General features: G+C 39.4%; 1 protein-coding gene across 1 annotated transcript in view; it reads right to left on the bottom strand.

The window, feature by feature from the left end:
* LOC126470907 (nose resistant to fluoxetine protein 6-like) overlaps nucleotides 1-21,519 on the bottom strand; it is a 326,632-nt gene that overhangs the window by 198,745 nt on the left and 106,368 nt on the right. The window contains exon 3 of the mRNA XM_050098938.1: nucleotides 8,619-8,812. Coding sequence (XP_049954895.1) covers nucleotides 8,619-8,812 — 194 coding nt within the window. The remainder of the gene's footprint in view (nucleotides 1-8,618; nucleotides 8,813-21,519) is intronic.

The raw sequence follows: 21,519 nt of genomic DNA, 5'->3' as shown, positions 1-21,519 counted from the left end.
TCTGTATGGTGTGAAAAGTAGCAATTGGCACTAAACAAAGAAAAGTGCGAGTTCATTCACATGGGTACTAAAAGAAATCTGATAAATTTTGGGTATACCATAAATCACACAAATCTAAGGGCTGTCAATTCGACTAAATACCTAGGAATTACAATTACGAGCAACTAAAATTGGGAAGACCACACAGATAACATTGTAGGGAAGGCGAAACAAAGATTGCACTTTGTTGGCAGTACACTTAGAAGATGCGACACACCCACTAAAGAGACAGCCTACATTACACTTGTCCGACCTCTGCTGGAATATTGCTGCGCAGTATGGGATCCTTACCAGGTAGGATTGATGGAGGACATCGCAAAAGTGCAAAGGAGGGCAGCTTGTTTCGCATTATTGCGCGATAGGGGTGAGAGTGTCACTGATATGATACGCAAGTTGGAGTGGCAGTTACTGAATCAAAGGCACTTTTCTTTGTGGTGAGATCTATTTACAAAATTTCAATCACCAACTTTCTCTTCCGAATGCGAAAATATTTTGTTGACACCCACCTACGTAGATAGAGATGATCATCATAATAAAATAAGAGAAATCAGAGATCGAACTGAAAGATTTAGGTGTCCCTTTTTCCCAGGCACCATTTGAGAGTGGAATGGTAGAGAAGTAGTATGAAAATGGTTCGATGAACCCTCTGCCGGGCACTTAAATGTGGATTGCAGAGTAACCATGTAGATGTAGAAGTACACAGTATAATCCATTCCTACCATTTTCAACTGCTGTACAGAACATCAACAGAATATTAAAAATCAAGACCTGGAGCAATCTGCAGTTGCTAAACACAGCCTCACAAACAAACACAAAATACTGTTTGAGAAGACATTAGTTTTGTACCATGCTCGACAAAAGTTTTGTACCATGCTCCTACATACTGGGATTTAGTAATTAACACATTCCCTGCAGCTCGGCCCACCATGTGTCCTGATGCAATTCTTTCCACCCGACTGTCATGAATTTCACTGACTTTCCAAAATTGCCGAAGTTATTATTATATCAGATCCTAAGCTGCATAAGACTCAAAGGTATATATTTATTTACCATGAGATAAATAATTCATATATGTTATTGCTTCCATTCGGTCCACTGGTGACCTGATAACACATTTTCGTACTGGTTTTCAATTGTTCGGGTCATCCTGTGTTCCGATAGTTGTGCTGCGCTCTTTTAGTGGCTAACTCTACAGAAAACAGGTCACTTATTGTTATACTTTAAAATACATACACCGTCATTTGTTAATGTTTGCAGGCAAGAAAAAATGCTTTAAAATACACACACTGTCGTGTGAAACTTCCTGGCAGATTAAACTGTGTGCCCGACCGAGACTCGAACTCGGGACCTTTGCCTTTCGCGGGCAAGTGCTCTACCATCTGAGCTACCGAAGCACGACTCACGCCCGGTCCTCACAGCTTTACTTCTGCCAGTATCTCGTCTCCTACCTTCCAAACTTTACAGAAGCTCTCCTGTGCAGGAGAGCTTCTGTAAAGTTTGGAAGGTAGGAGACGAGATACTGGCAGAAGTAAAGCTGTGAGGACCGGGCGTGAGTCGTGCTTCGGTAGCTCAGATGGTAGAGCACTTGCCCGCGAAAGGCAAAGGTCCCGAGTTCGAGTCTCGGTCAGGCACACAGTTTTAATCTGCCAGGAAGTTTCATATCAGCGCACACTCTGCTGCAGAGTGAAAATCTCATTCTGGGCACTGTCATGTGTTAGTGCTAGCAGCCAAGAATAGCTGCTTTAAGGTATGCATTGAAATATTGTTTATGGTTTTGAGATGATTGTTTACATTCTGGTGGTTGGCCACCAGTTTTAATGATGTTCCATTGCAGGTTTAGCTACAAATGGATCCATCTGCTTCCAGTAACAAGGAAGTGAAGATGTAGTACACCATTAGATAAGGAGGGACTATGCTACTATCTGAACTACTACCCAAATAAAAGTAACTCCAGTGATGATGTCTCTTGTGCATCTGACAATGATTCAGCTTACAATTCCCAAGATTCAAGATCATCTTCAGATTTGAATGTAAGTGATGATGATCCCTGTTCTGATGAGGTTCCTGATATCATATGTAACTCTGATAATGGTAATGAAAATGATATCCCAATTCGGAAACCAACTGGATAAAATATGACAAGAGTAATTTTTAATAGGTATTCAAAAGTTAATATTTCCATCAATTTTAACATCCCTTTTGATGTTTACAAAATGCTGGTGCCGCAAGACATATTTAACAATATGGTGAGAGAAACAAATATGCAGCACAGAAACTTTCCAAAATGCTATGCAAAAAAAGATCTCAAGCCAATTGGGTTGACCCTTCTGAGGAAGAAATAGGCAAGTTTATTGGCATAATACTAATTATGGGGTTAAATGAGGTCCCAAAAATTTCACTTTATTTGTCAAAGAATCCACTGTATGAAAATAAAGTTATAAAAACCACTATGTCTCATGATCAATTTCTGGCATTTTTACCTTGCTGGCATGTTGTTGATAATGAGGCCCCTAGAAGTGTAAACAACAGGATTTACAAAGTAAAGTTGTCAGTTGAACATCTGCAGATTAACCTTCAAAATGGTCTAACTCTTGGAACAGATGTGGTAGTTGATGAATCTATGATTCCTTGGAGAGGAAGATTGGTTTTTAGGCAGTATATCCCCAACAAGTCTCACTAGTATGGTGTAAAACTGCACAAAATTTGCACAGGGGAATGCTACACGTTTGCCTTGCATATCTATCAAGGGAAAGATGATGAACTGCAAGGTGCAAGTCATGCTGGCACTATCACTATGAAAATGTGAGAGCCTCTTTTTGGAAAAGGTCACGGTCTTTATGTTTTGTTTGTGCATTTCTCTAGTGCATAAGTTGATAGATAAAAATATGCTTCTCTGTGGAACAATTTGTTCAAACAGAGCAGGACTTCCCAAGGATATTGTGGAGAAGATACCAAAAAAGGGGGAAATATGTGGAGCAGAGAACAATAATGGAGTCAAAAATTTTAACTGGGTGTGTAAAAGGAGAGTTCTAATGATTTCAATGGTTCCTGGACATACTGATGTTTTAGAGAACTCCAGCAAAAAGAACAGCAAAGCAGAAGTTATAATGAAACCAAAGGCTGTGCTGGAGTACAACAAGATAAAAAAAGGCATTGATCTCAGTGATAAGATGTCTTTATATAATTCACTATTGAGAAAGGGGGTGAAATGGTGGAGAGAAGTTGCAATGGAACTTCTACTAGTGACTTCTATAGTAAATGCTTGGTTTCTGCTTTGTAAAAAGAGCACTCTGAAGAGAAGAATGTCATTTTGAATTTTCAAAGAGTCCATTGCCTTCCATTCATGTCAATATGCTGCCTGTGCCACTCCTCTATCAAGAAAGAAAGCCCATACTTTGGGTCAAATTGAGGGACCAGTAAGAAAATTTCAGCAACACTGTACATTGTGTTACAAAAGCATTTTCACTCAGGAAGGCAAAAAAGTAGCAGACAACAACCCCAAGAGAGTTACAACCTTCTGCAGTGACTGCCCAGGACAACCTAAAATGTGGCTCAGTTGTTTCAATGAAAACCACATCCAGGAATGACTTTTTAAGATTGCAGTGTTTAAACAGTGCAAAGGTTATGTTAAAAAGTATTTTTTGTATGTTTTTATACGTTGTTTATATGTTCTGCAAATAAATTATTAGGGTAAAATTCTCTTCAAAAATAAAAAAGAAGGAACAATAAAACCAAGAATAGCTCTTTAAGATCACGATTGTTAAATAGTGCAAAGTTTATGTGAAAATGATTTTTTTGTATTGTTTTCTGTAAGATATTTATTTACCAAATATAGCAGTACAATAAAAATGTCCAACAAAAAAGCATTGTTTTGGGGTCATTTTGGGGTCTAGCTGGCCACTACTGCAGCAATTTACACAGCGATACATCCCCTTTATCACAGACAGCCCAACAAGCACCTATGTGGTGAAGGGACGTCACTCACAGTATCTGGGACACCGCTGACCTCAGCTGCATTTCAGCAAAGTTTTCATCAGGTCACCAGTGGGCCAATATGCAATACAGGAGGTACATCAAATCTTCTTCCACAGGGAACGTGTTAAAGAGACAATATAAATAAGAATGTGTAAGAAGAACTTTAACCCTGGCAGCAGATACAATCTTAGCAGTGCATGGAAAAGAGCCCTCGATGCAGAGAAGAAGCCTAGATATCCGTCGCAATGTTTACACTACAACAGGATCAGTGGTGCCACCAGTGCAGATTTTAACACCACCTGCGACAGTATTATGTAATTATCGACCAATCATAAGCTGTCTATGGACTATATGAGGACACCACAGCTGCAGTTTAGACAGTCATATGCTCCTGACGAAGACAATGGAGGTAATCATTGAGATCCAAGGTTTTGCCCTGAAATGACATCGCAAGAAGTTCAAGAATGTTTGATACATACTTAGTATCAGTAAAGTTTTCTATGTAATCTTGCAGATCTATTTGATGAGTCATCATGATAGAACAGAGGGACCTTAAAGAATTGGAGTTACATGACAGTTGACGGTTGTGATAAATAGGAAAATGTGTAAAATGGAGTATAGATGAGTTACTTGTTCAGATGAATAATATGAAGTACAAAGGTAATTGATGTAATGAGGTCAATGATGTTTGGAGTAGATAAGGAACATGGTGGGACTTTTGTGTATTTACTGAGGTGAATGATTCTTATAGGCTGAAGTAGTAAATATTTGGAGTAAAAATGATACTGAGTTGAGATACACATATGCGTAATGATGATTTATGTAAGCTTAAAGGTATACGGAATAGTATTTTAAGAGCTAGTATTTTAACAATGTTATTTTATTTTTACACAAGTTGTCTTATTTGTATCTATATATATTTACAAGAGGCGTTCAATAAGATATGCAACACATTTTTTCTCAAAGCAGGTTGGTTTTATTCAGGATTCCAATACACCATATTATTCCCCACCCTTTTGGCTACAAAACCTCATTTTTCAACATAATCTCTGTTCAATGCTATGGCCTTATGACAACTTACTGGGAGAGCCTGTGTGCCTGTATGGTACCACTCAACTGGTCGATGTCGGAGCCAACGTCTTGCTGCACAATAACCACCTGATCAGCCATGCACTGATTCCTGCGGAGTGCATCCGTCATTGGGCCAAACACATGGAAGTCAGAAGGTACAAGATCCAGGCTGCAGGGTGAATGATGTAGAGCAGTCCAATGAAGTTTTCTGCACTCCTCTCGTGTACGCTAACTTGTGTGATGTATTGTGTTGTCAAGGAGGAGAAGTTTGTTTGCATTTTTGTGGCGATGAACACATTGCTGGAGTCACAGTGGTGTGCAGCCAGCACATGAGAGATTGGACAGGTTTATGTGACATCCTGCCTGACGACTTACCATGGTTTTGTTCCCTGCCAAGTCTCCGTAGATATTCTGCAAATACCAATGAATATCTGTGATGCTCTGGTTTTCTGCCAAAAGAAACTGAATTACAGCTCTCTGCTTTGAGCCCACCTCTGTTACAGACTCCACTTTGAAGGCTACATACAGCACCATTATCCATTGGAACACCACGTAACTATAGTGGCTGAAGTGGGAATATACCATGATGTCCCACAATAAATTCCACATCTTATCAATTACTGAATGCCCCTCATAGATGTGTGTGATGATGAAGACAGTATGATCATAGCAAGTAAAGTGTTACTCATGAATGGCAAAGGAATAGTGATTTAATGATGCATTTAGCTATAAGGATATTTGTAGTGGATGTATTTGTATCAGGCTTCAAAAGTAGAGTTCTGCCACTATTAATTGGATAATGAATACCAACTTCAAGAACACACTGTACTACTCTTACTGGCAATGATAACAGTTATTCAACTACAATACATACACTATGTCAGAGTAAAATAGAATAGTCATTTATTCTGAAATTTTTCTCTGGGCAACCACATGAGTCGCAGAGGTTTAGAGCATTAAGTCAGCATCTACAGTTTTCACTGACCCAATGAAAAATAATAAACTGTCATCTAGCTGTATAAATTGATGTACTAAAATTATATTTTGCTTAATAGGTTTCACGTCAATAGTTTGGTAAACATAAGAATGGAATAGTTGCTATGTTATTGTATTTCTTCTCTTCCTTCTATGTGTGGTGTCCGATGTGGGTTGAGAATAAATATGATTCAGAATGGTAGTAGTATGGGTGCCAAGCACTCTACTGAAAGGATGGCAACCAAACAGTAGCTCAATATAAGTGAATGTTTTTTGTGGCAGTGCTCCAAAAAAGGTAACCAGCAACAGTTATGTGTTTGATGGCCAAAACAAACTATTGAAGAGAAAGATACATTGTCATTAAATGCAAAATAAAACTTGTGAAAATATTTACCATTTTTCATTAACATGTATTGTAAATTTGGAATAAAATATTTCTGTAGAGGCAATCCACTACCTCAGCCAGAGGAAATTTATGCAAGATACATTGCAGTTTTAATATTCTTTATCTCCTTTTTTTAATTATTAAGAATTTATTGTTTTATTTTTTGCTTACTCTTAAGAGTTGTGCTCTACCAAACATATGATTCGGCAGTTTTGACATGGTAAATGGTAGGATTACCAATAGTATTGCTAGCAATGGTACTAATACTACTGGTAATTCTATCATTTACTATGTCATTTATGCACTGTACCAAAACTGCCACAACCTATGATTTGGCAGTTTTGGTACAGTACATAAATGACATGGTAAATGGTAGGATTACCAGTAGTATTGCTAGCAATGGTACCAATACTACCGGTAATCCTATCATTTACTGTGTCATTTATGTACTGTACCAAAACTGCCAAACCATAGGTTTGGTAGAGCGCAACTCTTAAGTAATAGTAGGGGAAGAAACACAAATGAATGTCTGATATAGAAAATGGTAAAATATGACTTCTCTTTGTTCTTTGTTTGTTCTGCACATAATTAGAACTGCACATCCATTGTATATTTTATATCCTTACAAAATATAAATTAGCTGATCACGTAACTTCTGCAGTTTTATGTAACCATAGCAATAACTTTTGATGCAAGTACAGTTTACGTGAACAAACACAAAAAATGCATTTAATTATTGTAGTTATTCTGTACTCAATAGAACATACTGAAGTATAATCAAAGGCAAGAGTTTCCTGTTATTATTGATAAGTGTGAGAAAGTTGTTTATGAAAAACACAAACATGTTTATATGACGTTAACTGAATTTTCCACTGGCAGAACACAGTAATATTAAAAAGGAAAACCACTTCCTTATGTTCTGCAAAATTACATTTATTTCATCACAAATGGGTTTTCAGCTTCTCAGGCAATCTTCAGGTGACAACTGAATGTCGCAAACAGGAAATTGCATTTTTTAGCACTATATGATAAATCTGTATATTTGTAAACTACAAGATTCCTCTGTTTCACATTACAAGTCAATAATCTTTGAATAAAATCTGAATTATACATTGAAAACTTCAATTTTGCTATAAATTCTGTTTACTTTTAAGTAACAGTCATGAAGATAACTATGAAGAAGAAAAATGTTCTATAGGTCCCATGGCCCTTTATATATCCTCATTCTGTTTCTAGACTGTTCACCAGTTCTAGTTTAAGACACTGATCACATAGGCAGACAAAGCGATCAAAATGAGGTAATGCCCTATAGGTATGCAATACATCTACTGTACAGGTAACATGGTTCCAATGTTAACAGACCATGGCTACTAGGAAAATTACCATAGTCTACACTTACTTATGAAAGTCTATGACAGTCTGCACTAGTTTTCCAACTCTATTTAGACACTAAAGAAGTCTTTTATGGTGCAATTGTAAGGAATCTGTGATCTATTACTCAGAGATGTACATTACACGCCCACTCAGGTTGCATACGGAGAGATCGATTATCGAGTGCCAATCACGCTGGGTCAGTGACACTGTTGCTCAGTAGAGTGTGGAGTTTGAAGTTGTGTAGCAGTTACGAACAAGTAGTGGATGTGTGTGTCCCCCTCTGCTGCAGGCTGGACCATCAGCAAATCCACATAATTATGCCTAACTGAAAGTGAATATCATTATACAGTGTACTGATTATCAGTGATCTTGTCAACCACACTGGGCAATGGATTGCAATGTAGATTATGTGGAGAAAGTGTGTGTGTGTGTGTGTGTGTGTGTGTGTGTGTGTGTGTGTGTGTGTGCAATATTTTTGTATTGTTGTCTTTGTGCATAACAAGTTACAAAATATTACAGTGTAATTAGTAAATTGATGATACATCCAAGTCAACTATAGTATACTATTAGCAACAACTTTTGCATGAATAGTGCTACATATCTATAGAAAGACAACTTGTTTGGTGTAGTGGTAATAAACTATACACACAAACATTCCTTGTGAATCACTCATCTACTAGTGGAAACGGTCTCAAAATTCCTACAGTAGTGCCTGAAATAAGCCTTCGCATACATATTGAAAAATGTGACGGGAGACTTTAATTTATAATATGTATACATACTCAATACGTTAACTTACTCAACAGTAACAAATGTTTGTTCTGACACCCATGAGTCATCTTCCTTTAGTGATTCCACCTGGACTCGACTGAAGCTCATGTTGTACATCTTCTGGATGTATATAGGATTTGAAAGGAATGCTGCATCCAGCAGTTCAGCTACCTCCTTTGCAGGACATGAGGCAGGCAGGCACAGTCCAACTACTATCAAATCCTGTACACAAAAAGATCAAATTACAACAAATAATCTATCAAATATTTTGACTGTAGATTATAAGCTTTTGAATTTGGACACAAACAACACAATTTTAACAATGACAAAAAATATTAAAATGACAACAGGAAATCCTGAAAAGAAGATAGATGATGGTTTCATAGGGAGGATGGAGAATGTTATTTTGGATGGACAGTCAATGACAAGACATAGAAGTAACTTCGGGTGTTCCCCAGAGAAGTGTGTTGGGACCCTTGTTGTTAATGTTGTATGTTACTGATCTTGCAAACAATATTAATAGCAACCTCAGACTTTTTGCAGATGATACAGTTATTTATAATGAAGTACTGCCTGAAAGAAGCTGCATAAATATTGTCAGATCTTGATGAGATTTCAAAGTGGTGCAAAGATTGATTTCAAAGTGGTGCAAAGATTGACAACTTGCTTTAAATGTTCAGAAATGTAAAATTGTGCACTTCACAAAACGAAAAAGCAAAGTATCCTATGACTATACAACCAATGAGTCACAGTTGGAATTGGTCAACTCATGAAAATACCTGGGTGTAAGACTTTGTAGGGATATGAAATGAAATGATCACATACACTCAGTTTTTGGTAAAGAAGGTGGTAGGCTTTCGTTTATTGATAGAATATTGAGGATATGCAATCAGTCTACAAAGAAGATTGCTTACAAGCCACTTGTGTGACACATCCAAGAATATTGCTCAAGTGCATGGGGTTTGATGCGTGGATGAGTGTCACAGAAACGCTGAAGAAACTGAACTAGCAGACTCTTGAAGGCTGCAGTGAACAATCCCACGACAGCCTACTTGCAAAGTTACAAACACTGGTTTTAAATGATAGCTCTAGGAACAAACTACAACTCCCTACATATCACTCTCATTGGGATTGTGAGGACAAGGTCAGATTACAGCATGCATGGAGGCATTTAAACAGTCAGTCTTCCTGCACTACAAACGTGAATGGAGGAAAAACCCCTAATAACTGATACAGCAGGATGTACCCTCTGCCACAAACTTCACAGTAGTTTGCAGACTATAGATCTTTATATGGACTCTGAGAACAAGAGCATTTCCATTTTTCTTGCCTTGATAGATGGACAAGGTTGTATCTTCATAAATCATCAGAGCCATTTCATATATGGATGCTTTTGCCATTCTTACCCATGTTGCTATTTCTCTTATTGAATAGTTCACTGTCACCGTTGGGATTGTCCCATTACTCTTCCATATGTTAGGCAGTTGTAAATATGTGAACAAGTTAACCGTTATCACATTCTTTCCACTTCTACAAAATGCTGCCATAAGGTTCATAACAATGTCTTCAGAAACAGATTCTCTGGTTGAAGTTCATCCTTTCCCAGGTACATACATCTGCTGAACAGATATTTGTTGTCTACAGCCAACCAAGACACTCACCTCAGATATGGGACGATGGAAAGTCATGCTCTTCCGAGCCATCCAGATTTAGATTTCCCACGGTTCTCTTACATCGCTTCAGGCAAATCCCAGGATGATTCCAACTAGGTCATGGCCAAGCACCTATCCAGTTCCCTCCATGGAGAACTTAGAAATGTATTCTTAGCAATAACAGAACGCAAAGTGTTTCCAAAAATGTTTTCTTGATTGTTAAAGAGAGAACGGGTCATTTATAAAAATGAGTCTTTCTCATACACATATTAAGATCTTCAGTGCATTGCAGATACTTTAAAGTTAGTGAAGTATTTAAAATTGGGCACTATTAGTGAAGAAATCTGTGTTCCCTTACAACAAACATCACGAATACTGAACTACTGCACAAGTTATTTAGGGATAAAGGAGACAACTCACCAAAAGACAGAAGTGCTGTGTCGTTGATAGGCTCACAAACAAAAGGTAAACAACTTGGCTAGCTTTTGGAATACATTCCCTCTTTCTGGCTGTAGAAAAAAAATGCACACAAACACACAAATACACTCGCTCACATGCACATGCCTGTCTACCTACATTGTGCTCAGTCAACTGTTAGCTCTTTACTGGACCACAGTGAGTGTACTGGGGTGCAATGGGGGTGTAAGGTGGGGTAGGGAGAGACATGGAGAGAGGATGGGGTTAGAGGGAGGTGTCTAGTGGCTCTTGAGAGAGTAGGGAACCATCTGGTGGGCTAGTCGAGCTGGCAGTCGACTGAGCACAATGTAGGGAGATGAGCTGGCAATCGACTGAGCACAATGTAGGGAGATGAGCTGGCAATCGACTGAGCACAATGTAGGGAGACTAGCTGGCAGTCGACTGAGGCCCCACCCTACACCTCCACCTCATCCCAGTACACTCACCGTGGACCAGTTCAAAAATGGCTCTGAGCACTATGGGACCTAACTTCTTAGGTCATCAGTCCCCTAGAACTTAGAACTACTTAAACCTAACAAACCTAAGGACATCGCACACACCCATGCCCGAGGCAGGATTCGAACCTGAGGCCATAGCGGTCACGCGGTTGCAGACTGTAGTGCCTAGAACCGCTCGGCCACACTGGCTGGCCGTGGACCAGTAAAGAGCTGGTAGTCGACTGAGCACAATGTACGGAGACAGGCGTGTGTGTGTGTGTGTGTGTGTGTGTGTGTGTGTGTGTGTGTGTGTGTGTGTGTGTGTGTGTGTTTTACTACACCTAGAAAAAGGAAGTGCATTCTGAAAGTTAGCCAAGCTCCAAACCTTTTGTTTGTGTGCCTATCGATGATACAGCACTTCTGCCATGCAGCAGCCCTGGGTTCTATCCCGGAAGGATCAGAGATTTCCTTCCCTTGGGACTGGATGTTATGTTGTCCTCATAATCATTTGATAATAATTAACACGCAAGTAGCCCACTGTTGTGTCAACAGGAAAAACTTGCAACTCAGTGGCCGAACTTCCCCTGGTGGGGACTCCTGGCTATCAATGCCATATGATCATTTCATTTCATGAAGAGACCTAATGCACACTGACACAGGACAGTCAAAAGAGGAAAAGAGTGAACTGATATGAAAACTACTACCATATGCTCTGCATTGTATGCCATGGCATAGTGGTTACAGTCACTGGCTGGCAACATATAGGTCACTAGTTCAGTACCCACCTCCTGAAGTTCTTTATGATTTAACATTTCTAATTTCTAGGACTTCCCTTTTTTTTACAAATGTTGCAATTTGCTAGAATACTTTATGTATGTATAAACAGGAGCACACACTGCTGAAGCAGGCAGTTCATCTCATCTTTATTTTCATGTGTGCTTAATAAACATGCCTTCAGTGTGAAGTGTTAGTTCTAGTTAATGACCTTGCTCTCATTGTGGTACTTGCTTATGAGTTGTATGAGACACAGTTTAATAGTTTGCTGGAGATGCAGAGTATCTCTGACACTGCCTGCAAAAGTCATTACCTTCATGGGTAGGAATCCAAATACAAACAAAATATTTCTCCTACAGTTTGGATTATCAAGAGAACAATGGATACAAATAAATTGGTGAGACATATGCATATCTGGCATATAGGAGTGTTTTTGGGAGATGCTGACCAGGATGCAATAAAATGGCTATAAGTATTCAACTCTATTGCTAAATACAACAGGTGGGATGGCATGGTGTTTCCTGCCAGTGCCTACTTTTACTTGGACAGTACAGCCTGGCAGTGTTTCAAGAGCAAAGAGCAAACGCTAAAGAACAGGAAGAAATTTTAGCTGCATTTTAAGAAAACATCTGGTGACAATCAGTAGCATGCCCATATAGTTGAAGAACAACTGAAAAACAGAGTTCAACACCAGGCGGAGGTGACGCAGTCACATACACAGAATGTTTTGGTGCTGTATCATACTGTGAACTTAAATATGGTGGATGCCAACAAAGTTTCACACCAAATAAAGAGTGTGGCAAAGGACACTTATCAAGAGCTGCTTTTGGAGTATGTGATAAACAGAGAGGACTTCATCAGGTGGCGACAGCCCACCAGGCAGTACACCAGAACAAACTACATCACAAGATGCTAGACAAATTTTCAATTGTTGTGCTGGTAGCATTCGCTGGAGATCATTAGGACCTTGCATCACTAATACAGCAAACAGATATAGGTAAAAGGCTTTACATTGTCCACTAATATGGAACACAAATGTATTGACCATCATACCCAGCAAGAATAAGGTAATGTCATTAATTTAAGAAGAGGTTTGTTGATCATTGGCACTGATCTCTACAAGACACATGTCAACTGAAGACTAGAGGCAGAAATCTTGGTCTTACATCACAACTGTCAGACAACATCCAAGGTTTTTGGTGACATGGATACAACCAGCTCTCTCATCAATTTGAGTGCCATGCAGAAAAACAGACATTTGGAGAATGAAGGACAATATGGAGTTATGTTTCCATTGGGGGAACCTTGCACAGGTCACATGCTACTGTAAAGAAACAAGACACATGTTTGACGACTGTCATGCCACAAGATATCAAACAAAGGGCAGTTATATCCATGTCAGGCAACTCCAGAAGACTACAACTGTCCAGTGGAATGAAGAATGTCGCTATACTGCTCTCCAATGTACTGCTGTCCCTGGACCGCAGCCATTCCCTGTCATCATACAGATATTGCAGCCCTTCACCTGAAAAAAAAAAAAAAACACCAGGAAAACTAACATGGTGTCTATCTATGGAGTAGGCACCATAGCAGATGAAAATCCTCCCTGGATGACAGTTGCAAAGAAATCAGTAAATAAGACTGTCATTGGCGATGAGCAACCGGTCCACTAGTCAATTCTGGGACATCATTTTCTGTGATATCAGATATTTCTTGTAGCCATATGAACAAGATTACATTCCAAAATTCTTATTGTGCTGAATGTTGCAAACAGAAAATATCTCAAGCTAACAGGAATCAGAGTTGTGAGACTAACTATCAATGACAGAACACATGCCTTTAAATTTTTTTATTTTACAATAATACAGACATAATGTTGTCCTTGGATGGGACTTCTGCAAGCTGACTGTAGAACATTGGAGCACAAGACTGCAAAGTTACTCCAACAATTTCATGCAATACAACTGTTCTGGCAATTGTTTACTATCGAAGATGTACTTAACCCACCATCATCAACAACATTTGCTCAAATACCAGTCTGGATGATCAATGTAACAAGGAACTCTTAGTTCAGTATGAAAATTCAGTTCAGCCTCACAAAACAAATCTATACACTAGCAGCAATTAAGCAATTATAATCATCACAAATGGACAAGGAGAGCTCTGGGTAACCAATTGTCATGAACAACTGGAACTCAGCCTGAAGGGTATGTGCACTGGGGATGGCCAAACCAGTCCAGGATGGTCAACTATGTGCCACTGATAGAGGAGGAAGCTATTCTAGCAGTACCAACTAGCCACTAGAGGCCTCTATTATCCAGCTGACAAAAGGTCCGTGCTCGACCGAGGATCAATGTCAACGTGTGATGGCCATTCTACAAGGGGCATTCAATAAATAATGAAGCACATCTGTTTTTTTTTTTTTAAGCAGGTTGGTTTTATTCAGAAATCCACTACAAAATATTATTCCTCACTCTTTTGGCTGCAGTGCCCTAATCTCTGTGCCATGGGATGGCCTTCACCACCTCACTGAGAGGTCTTTACGTCCAAAAGTTACAACTCTACTGGTCGACATCATAGCCAACCCCTTGCTGCATCAATAACCTTCCCATCAACCATGTACTGCTTCCTGCGGGCTCCTGTGGAGTGCATCTTTGCAGACAGATGAAAGTCAGAAGGTGCTAGATCTGGGCTGTAGAGTGGATGAGGAAGAACAGTCCAATGAAGTTTTGTGAGCTCCTCTTGGGTGTGCAGACTTGTGTGAGGCCAATTGTGTAGTGAAGTGTTTGACTGTGATCCGTTGGTCACCTCAAATGAGTGTGTCCACACGTTCCAACATTATAGCAGTAACAGTTGCGTATGGTCGGCTGGGATGCAGGAGATCGCGCAGGTTTGCACGACCTTGTTGTAATGATGACACACTCCTAGCCCAAAGACTCAGCGTGCTTTTGTTCACTGTCAAGTCTCCGGAGACATTCTGCAAGCACGTATGAATATCTATGATGCTCTGGTTTTCTGCCAAAAGAAACTCAATTACAGGTTTCTGCTTAGACCACATCTCCATTACAGACGTTGAAGGCTATGTATAGTACGTGACCTATAGGAACTTCATGAGACCACATGGGCTGAAATGGGAATACCCCTAATGTCCCTCAACAAATTTCACATTTTTTCAACCAAAACAGGCTGAGAAAAAAAGTGTTAAATTACTTATGGAACACACCTCGTACAGCCATTTCAAGATTCAGTCCGCTGTGGAAATATGGCAGACCAGGCGGCACAATGTGAAATACCATACAAACACTGGCGAACATCCCCACATCAGTCAGTGCTCACAAAAGGATGTCCCCATCCAACTGACAGATAATTGAGAAGTGGAGAATATGCTAAGAGACAATAACATTCAACTTTGTGTGCATGTGTGCTGCAGGGGGACGGGGGAGGGGGGGGGGGGGGGGGGGGGGAAGAAGGGCGGCATCTGAGAAGAAGATGGTGAGGACAGGGCAATGCCCTTTTGGGAAGTGTTTAAATGTTTTTCTGTGGAATTCGCAATGTTCAGGTTTGGACTAGTCCTTTGCTGCAACTTAACAAAGGCAGGTATGAGGAAGCAACAGAGAAAAGATTTAAAACTCTACTTCACACCATTTTGCAAAAACTCATACATTTCTTCAATACATGTGTGTACCGAAACCTACAACATGTGCAATGGGACTATTTTCTGTGAACTGTGTTATAACTAAACAATCCTAACTTATTTAGGTATTGCTTAAGCTACCGGATATCCCACGGCCCTTGTCCATGGAATACCAGAGCACGCTATACATGAGTTTTAGCAGAATCAAAACCATATTAATAATTCATTAGAGTTCTGTGCTGAATCAAAAGCTTATGCTGTTAATGCCAAGAGATGCAAGTGCCCATTCTTCTCCTCTCCTCCCTTCCCTTATGATTACATTTGCTGGTGGGCTTAATTTATGGATAATGGTAGGTATATGGCCTCATAGAGTTGAATGATCTTCATAAATGGTCAAGCATTATTAACTGCCTACAAATCATAAGGTGGAGAGTAGCAGTGCCCTTAGAGGGGTTAACAGGAGAAATTCCCTCTTGTTAACAGCAGGCTGGAGGAACTGCTGTGGAAAAGGAAGAGAGGTTACTGAACTGGGCGTGCATGTGTATGCATTCTGGCAGGACATTCATCAGTGATGTGATTAGCGACATTATTAACATATTTTGAGATCAATGTGGTGAAAACTCCCTCCCTTCTATTTTCACTTTTAGTCATCTGCACACTCACTCTGTCACTCAAACTGTTATAACTGTAAATAGGTCACTGTTCTAAAACATTCTTGAATTACAAGAGCGAAGCTTAAAATGATCGCTTACGAATTTAAGTCTGGCTTATTGGGGGGGGGGGGGGGGGGGGAGAAAAAAAAAACGTACATGAAACAGTTATCATGCAACATGTTAAAATCCACTTCCAAATAATTGCTCTTTCAGTACAGCTACTAAAAGTGTGCAACAGTGGTTTCTGGAAATCCTTCTGATGGCTGCCTATATGTGCAATGAGCTATTGGAATATCTGATTTAGTCCAGGAACACATTCCGCAATATCTTCTTGCTCTCTTTAATAACCTGTCACGCCTTTATCATTATCAACTGAAGTGTTCCAGGGTTCTCCACAGTTACTCACCATTTGAGCTTCTGCAGTCACAAATTTGTCCCTGATTGCTGAGTATCACTCCTCATTTCACTAGAGAACAGGTAATATTAGTTTTTGGTCTCACAATTGTGAAATAGATGAATCAGTGGCATGGTGGATCACATTTGTAATGTGATCCAGTTGTTCCTAAGTGATGTTGTGATATTCAAATGCAGAGAATTGACAATACAACATTCACCTAACCTCCCTGAGCATTCATTTTGGTGCTTCCATTTGGACATGTGCCCAATCTACTAGATGTATCCAGATTGAGAAGTTGACATTAAAGCTAAAATCATTGATCACTTCCCACTGAGACCTGTAGAGTAAACTGAGATACTGGTATTTATGTAAGAGACCAACACTGTAACAATGTTGAAATTTGTGCTCTGATCAACACTCAGAAGTACCAGAACTTCTAAAAACATAAGGCTGTCAACAACTTTAGCCTTGAGGCGGATGGTATTGGGACATTATGTGCATCTAAGAAGGAATGTATAGGGGAGTTGTGATACAAGCTGTATTAGAGCTTATTCATTTAGTGGCACTAGAGGGCTGGTATATACATTATCACAGCAACTACTTACAAATGATAGTGACGGGAAAGGCAAGGTATTACAAATATCTTATGTTGTAAAAAGTGACGGCAGCATTGTCTATTCAAGTGAATCGTGTCCCTGAGAAAAACGAAATAATGAAGGTGAAAGTAAAGTGTGTGCAAATTGTGCGAACGAAATCGTGAAGATAAATGAGTGCATGTCTAGCCTTCACTTAATCATCAGGGCCTTGAGTAGTGATATGAAAAATCTTCAAAGTAAAGAGATTGAACCGATAACTGAAAATGAAGTTTTAGGCCAACCGTGTCGAAAGAAGCGTAAAATAGGTCTAAATTCAGTATTAGGAAAAACAGTGACGCTGAGAAACTGTGCTTCGGTACCATCCAGAGCACGTAATAATGGAACTAATATTGAAGGCAATGACAATAAAAACGTACAATAGCACAAATACGAATGAAGTGTGTTATTTTTAACGGACAGCCGCAGAAAAAAGTGACAAGACTTCTCAAAGAACACAGTACATCCTATGCAGCAAATATTATTAAGCCAAGAGCAACAACGAAAAATATTATTGATGTGAATCTACGTGACAAAATGTTGACCAAAAAAATGATTCTGGGGTGTGTAAAGCGGAGCAAACGATGCTAAAAAAATGCAAATAACTGCCTAGTAGAACTAAAGAAGTTCTAACAACGTAATAGTAAACGTAGTAGAGGTGCACTTGCAATGTACCGCAGCTTTTCTGTTACGTGTAGTTATTGGTAACCGTTTACGCGGTAAATGATATAAAGTGAACACGACGAATTATGAGTTGGGTACTTAAACAAAGTGGCGGAACAAGTGGGAATTAGCATACGATACACTTCGTCACGACGTTTTGTGTATGAAATCACGTGACGTCATAATGGAATATATTATGGAGAATGCTGTCGTATAAAACACAACATTCTGTAAAAATTTAAACAGTGCTCTTAGGTTCCTGCCTAACCAGCACCTCGGAAATCGGGAAATTCTGAAAATATCGCAGAAAGTGTTTGAAACTACCATCAGGTTACACGCTACAGATCGCCCCGTCTTCACAGCCATTGTTCCTCCAGTCACATTTGTTGGCTTAAACTCACAATCAAACTATAATTTCAGAATAAGAAACAATATCTTAAAGACAAGTACACATTTGTACACAATATCGAGCGATTGTCTGTAGACATTATTGAGGGACTGTCTATAAACATGTCGCTTGACTAGATACTTGTCCCGTGTACACACTTGAATACCTTGTTCCTCAATATTTGCTAAATGGGGTTGATCCTTTTGGGTTCGTGGCTTGTGTAGTGATGATAACAGTTAAAGAATCGAAAGAGGAGACGTTCGTGGAAACCTGAATTGTTTGTGGATGGGCCTCGTCCCGGCTGCAATTTACTTTTGATTTTGAAAGTAGAAGATAGCATGTTTTTTTTTCCCCCAACATCACTCGCTGATACTTAATATTTTTTGACGGCTCTTCTATAGCCAAGTTTTTCTTGTAGCGATTTTTATATTCGGAATTACTAACTGCCCACAATCATGATGCTGCGTGAAGATCTTCATTCAGCTGCAACAATTTCTCCGTTGGCCACATCTTGATAAGTGATATTTAACAATAAGAAAAACAAAAATGATAAAAAAAGTAACGTAGCTTTTCCTCGTCGCAAAGAGAATAACTGGAGGCCATTTCTACCAACACGTCCACACTACGAAATGTTGTGCAATATAGTCTAATGTCTCCCATTTCAAACAGGAATCAAAAGTGCTGCAATTTCGTTGCAAAACGTGTATACAGACAAGAAATGTCTCTCAATTGTCTACATACAAAATCGCTCGATTATCTATAGACACTGTCCAGATACAAAAATCGCTCGACTTAGTATTCTAGTCTGGACAATGTCTCCTGAGATATCCTGTCATATACAAGAAATAAATACGAGAAACAGTAACCAACCTTACAATCCATAAAAGCTAGATAAATAATCGTCAATCTTGCGCTCTCCATATCGGAAACAGAAGTAATTAATTCGTATGTTCCGCCCAAACAAGTCATTACATTCAGCGATTCTCGTTGTCCACCGTATACTGTCATCTGATTGGCTATGGAAACTCTATGGCTACGAACAATGATAACGAATTGCCAACATCAGCACGCAACACAAAGGCTGCAGTGCACTTCATCATTCGTCCACACACTGGTGCCAATCTTGGCCAATGTTTATGGGACAGTGCCAGCACATTCAAAGTAACAGTCACTTGAACTCGTCCAGAGTCAACGTAAACAGGTCTGACGCACACATCGCGGTCTGTGCATTTGTGCGCTTGAGAGTGAATAATTATACTTTCCCACTTAAGAAAAAGAGAAGAAAAGAAAAAGTAGAAGAGAATGGTTGGCTCTAACAGTTCGCATTTTCAAATCACCAAGGTTTAAGTAAGGTATAAGATCGTAGACTAACCATATTCTACGATATACTTCGTGACTTAATGCACCTACACTAACTGAATCTCTTGTTCTCTTCTGGCAAAACGATAAGCTGACAATTTAAAGACTTTTCTTTTTTTAATTCCGTTGTTATGCAATCCATACTGAATTTTTGCTGACTGCGTTGCCATGCATCTGCAGTGGCATTGCGATTTTTGTGGTTCCTCGTAGCGGGGATTCAACAAATGTATTTGTTGCTGGTAAAGACTCAAAAATTCAAGAACTTGTATATTATTCCACTGCTCCTTGTCATTGTGATTTTAAAAATCCACCCTGGAAGAAGAAGCGAGATACAAAATTGTGTCTCGAAACGACAACCAAAACAAACATTTGCGCCTATATGCGGTCATGTATCGATATTGCACCCAGTACCCTTTGATGTTTGGTCGAGATACCGTAAAGCTAGGGTATACCAACACTTGAGCTCGAAATGCTGTTTCATCGCATGGTAGTCAGCCAGTCTGGTCCCCATAGGGTGATCAGATGCAATTGTTTAAAAAGGAGGACAAACAACTTCAAAAAGGAGAGCAAAGGAAGAAAAAAGAGAACACATCAAGCGGATCAACTGCAGATGAGGATACCACCCATCAGCTTCGTACAAGTCACATGACTGCCGGGAATTACCGGTAAAACTAGTAGTTAATTGTTACTGATGGTCAGGTGGTGGTTAACTGAGCAATATAAAAAATTAAAAACATTGATTGTGGCGACAGTGTGGCGTCAATTGATTTGTTATGTCAACAACACGGAATTGCCTACAAAGCGAAAAACGTAAGACCATTCACCTCCCTTCATTCGACGCACCGCTACCAACATCTACAATTCAAGCAGCAGCTGACGACATGTAAACTGCAATTTAACCTTCCGAATACAAATAAACTGAATGATTATGAAACAATGAAATAAAACCATGTCAGTTAATCTGTCAAGTTATTTCTTACCTTTATTGGCCACTCACTGAGACATACGTTCCAACTCCACATATCTTACATTCCGCTTCAAATTCATTTCTCCCTTTCTTGAAAGCTGGATATTTGCAGGGAAGGACATCAGAAAATGTACACTTTTGTTTAGGCATAGCCAAATATTTTACGTAACTCACTCGGTTAAAAATTACACTCACAAATCACACGTGCACTACAGGAAGCCAACCCAATACAAAGCGAAGATGCGAAACGAAAATTTTAAATAATCGATATTTGCATTCGCTTATAGATCGATCAACGACAACATCGACGATCCTGGTACCACCTACTAACGCCGCCTTTGTGCGTGTTTATCTTGAAGGCTGTCCCAATAGTTAAAGTATTTAAGAAAAGAGCAACAGAACGGGATGAATTGTAAATTTAACTGTATTACGCTCAACTTTGCGAAAAAGCCGGACACTGTAAAAATCCGCCCGCACAAAGAGCTAAAAAGCAGGACATGTCTGGATTAATCTGGGCTTCTGGTCACCCTCGGCCCCACCGCTCACTAGTGGGCGTTCCAGCTTTGATAGTAGACCGTAGTCAGTAGAGGTTCTAAAAACAATTGCACTGGATTTTCATGAAATTTTGATGTAAAGTATTTGGGAACTAATAATTGTTATATGCTTTAACTTGCTGTAACTCTGCTTCATAAGCTTTGTGAGTTGAAGTTACTTTGTTGCTTCATAAATCACCATTACTGAGGAAAAAGTGGACAGTAAGAAAATTTAAGTGCTAACAGAGAAGCAAATGTGGATGGTAGGTAAAAATGTTGACTACTCCTGGCCTACATGTTGTCTTTTTTGTTTTTCGACCTCTTTTCCCTGCAGCGGCAGAAATAAAAGTTGTTTATGTTAAGTACTGTCTTTTCCAGGTGGCT

Source organism: Schistocerca serialis, chromosome 3 (genome assembly GCF_023864345.2).
Source record: "Schistocerca serialis cubense isolate TAMUIC-IGC-003099 chromosome 3, iqSchSeri2.2, whole genome shotgun sequence".
NCBI classification, from domain to species: domain Eukaryota; kingdom Metazoa; phylum Arthropoda; class Insecta; order Orthoptera; family Acrididae; genus Schistocerca; species Schistocerca serialis.
Note: the sequence above shows the minus strand (reverse complement) of the source record. Positions and strands in the feature narration are given on the sequence as shown.